The sequence below is a fragment of the Nannospalax galili genome, unplaced genomic scaffold, assembly GCF_000622305.1.
Source record: "Nannospalax galili isolate Female #2095 unplaced genomic scaffold, S.galili_v1.0 scaffold88, whole genome shotgun sequence".
Lineage (NCBI taxonomy): Eukaryota > Metazoa > Chordata > Mammalia > Rodentia > Spalacidae > Nannospalax > Nannospalax galili.
Genome location: NW_008358908.1, coordinates 389175 through 391607, shown reverse-complemented (window position 1 = coordinate 391607; position 2433 = coordinate 389175). Strand labels below are relative to the sequence as shown.

At 39.4% G+C, this 2433-nt stretch overlaps 1 protein-coding gene across 2 annotated transcripts in view; it reads left to right on the top strand.

Annotated features, from left to right (window-relative positions):
• Heatr5b (HEAT repeat containing 5B) overlaps positions 1 to 2433 on the top strand; it is a 129179-nt gene that overhangs the window by 115604 nt on the left and 11142 nt on the right. For both annotated transcript variants that reach the window (XM_029558388.1, XM_008822591.3), the window contains one exon: positions 653 to 804. In XM_029558388.1, coding sequence (XP_029414248.1) covers positions 653 to 804 — 152 coding nt within the window. The remainder of the gene's footprint in view (positions 1 to 652; positions 805 to 2433) is intronic.

Genomic DNA, 2433 nt, shown 5'->3' with positions numbered 1-2433 from the left:
ATAATTTATATAATAATTTCCCTCAGTTTAGCTTAAATTCAGTTTTTGCATGTTTAGCAGGAATATCACATTAATGATGTTACATCTTTTTCAGACAGTCATATATGATAACATATGATATTGCTTTGTCCTGTTGTTGGGAATCTTTTTTGACTTTAGCTTTTTTGCTATTATTGTCCATATCCAAAGCTTTGCTATGTAACCCACACTGGCCTGGTACTCAATGTGTAGCTCAGGTGGCCCTTGAACTTGTGGCAATCATCCTGCCTCAGTCTCCCATGTGCTGGGATTATAGGCATGCATCACCATGTCCAGCAGAACCTTAACTTTATTAACTTTGTTAAGATGATGCCTGCCATATTTCTGTACAATAATGTTGCATTTTTTTCTTTTTAAAATTAACAAATGATCTACAGGGAGAATTGAGACTATCTTATCTCATTTTCTACTTACTGTCAAACTTTATAACACAGTGATTTTAGCATCCATTGTGCCTGAATCATTTATTACTACCATAGTTCCAAAATGATAATTTTGTAATCTTTATATTTTAGGTTGAGACATACACTGCTGTGAATGCTGAGTTTATTGTTTAAGTTTTGATTTCCACATAATTTTGAAATAGCATATTGCTCTTCTTTTTCATTTTCAGAAGATTCTTTGCCTATGCCTGATGAAGTGAGCATGCTAACCGCCGTTGCACTCTTCTTGTGGTCTGCTAGTAGTGAAATCATAGGAGTCCAATCCTTACACAATGGCTGCATGAACAGATTTAAAAATGCTTTAAATTCATGTGACCCATGGGTGAGTTGCACTTGAACAGTCTACTTTGTCAGAAAATTTTGAGGTTAATTCATTCAAATGTTTTTTATATATGTGTGTGTGTGTGTGTGTATATATATATATATATAAACAAAAACATGTTTGCAGTATGGCTTTAACTTTTTAAGTTTTGTTTGTTATTATTTGCCTATTTATGATGTCCATGTGTGCGCACAGGTGTGTGTGTGCCACCACAAGTGCTTTTACCTGCTGAGCCATCTTGTCAGTCCTACAGCATGACTTTTAATTGGAAAAATTGGAAAATAGAAACTGTATTGAAGCACTAAGAATGACTGTACATTTCTATTCACATGTGCAGAAATTCTCCAATGTCTGAAATATTTTGTTAACCTTGGCCATAATTGTTAGAGACTTTACTTGGGTTTCTGTTTTCCAATATTTATTTCAGTTTTAATAATACCAAATATATTAAAGGATAAATTTACATTATTACATCTCTTAATGAAACCTAATAGAAGCACTTTTATTTAGAAAACATGTTTTATTAATCATGCTGAAGTCCAAACTAATGATTCTCAAGCATGCTGCACATCAGGAAAAAGAAAAGTCAGTGTGGGGCTACTCCTGGCCCCACCCTGAGCCTCCATAGCTAGTGTTCAGATTTGGGGCTCACACACCTGTATTTTAAAATGTCCTCCGCTTGTTTCTAAGGTCCAGAGAAATTTGGTGATTTATTTGCTAACACAGCACTGACACCAGTTTATTCCACTATTTGTCCTGTATATTGATGAGCTTCCTTCTCTTTCTCTTCCTTCTTTCCTTTCCTTAAAAAAAACTGTTACTATGAGGGTTTTCTAATCTAGAGTACAGCTAGTGAGACCTTCCTTTCTAGACCTAGAAACTTCCAGAAAAGCAAGTGGGTTTGAGGTATCTAAATGATGTGTTTTATAGCACTGTTTCAGATCAGTCCTCTAATTGTCTCCCTTACATTAGAGTAAAATTAGAGAGACAATTGTACAGTAAAGGAAGAATTGAAAACAAATTGAAGCTCCTAGTTTCTTGCTTTTCCACACTATTGAAATATATAACTTACATAAACATGGTGATTTGGTAATTCAGGAATAAGGATTTTTTATTAGTATATTTTCAGTTTTATTTAGTTAGCATAAAGTTCAATTTTCTCCTTCATTTCTCTAAGTTGAAAGGTCATTTCTGCTCCCGCCCTCAGGCCTCTCTTGGGGTAAGTCTACTGTGCAGCCCTCCGCGCCTTGACTCCGCCAGCCCCGCTCACCCTTCTATCTCCCCCGCTGTTCTCTACTCCTAGCTTGGGCCCTGTGCCATTCCTAGTCTTGGGGCCCCAGACGCCTGGGGAGCCAGTGCTGATTCCTGACCCTGTTCACCCTGACCGGCTTGGTGCCTTCCTTGGGCCCCAGGAGTACTGCCTCTGGACCCGGCCCCGCCCTCACCTCTCTCTGCTTCCCTGGTCCTGTAATACCGGCTAACTCTCCTGGCCCTATCCTCAGGCCTCTCGGGATAGGTCCATCGTGGAGCCCTCCGCGACTCCCCTGGCCTCCATCTCCCCCTCTGTTCTCTGCTCCTGGTTTGGGCCCTGCGCCATTCCTGGTCTTGGGTCCCCAGACACCTGGGGAG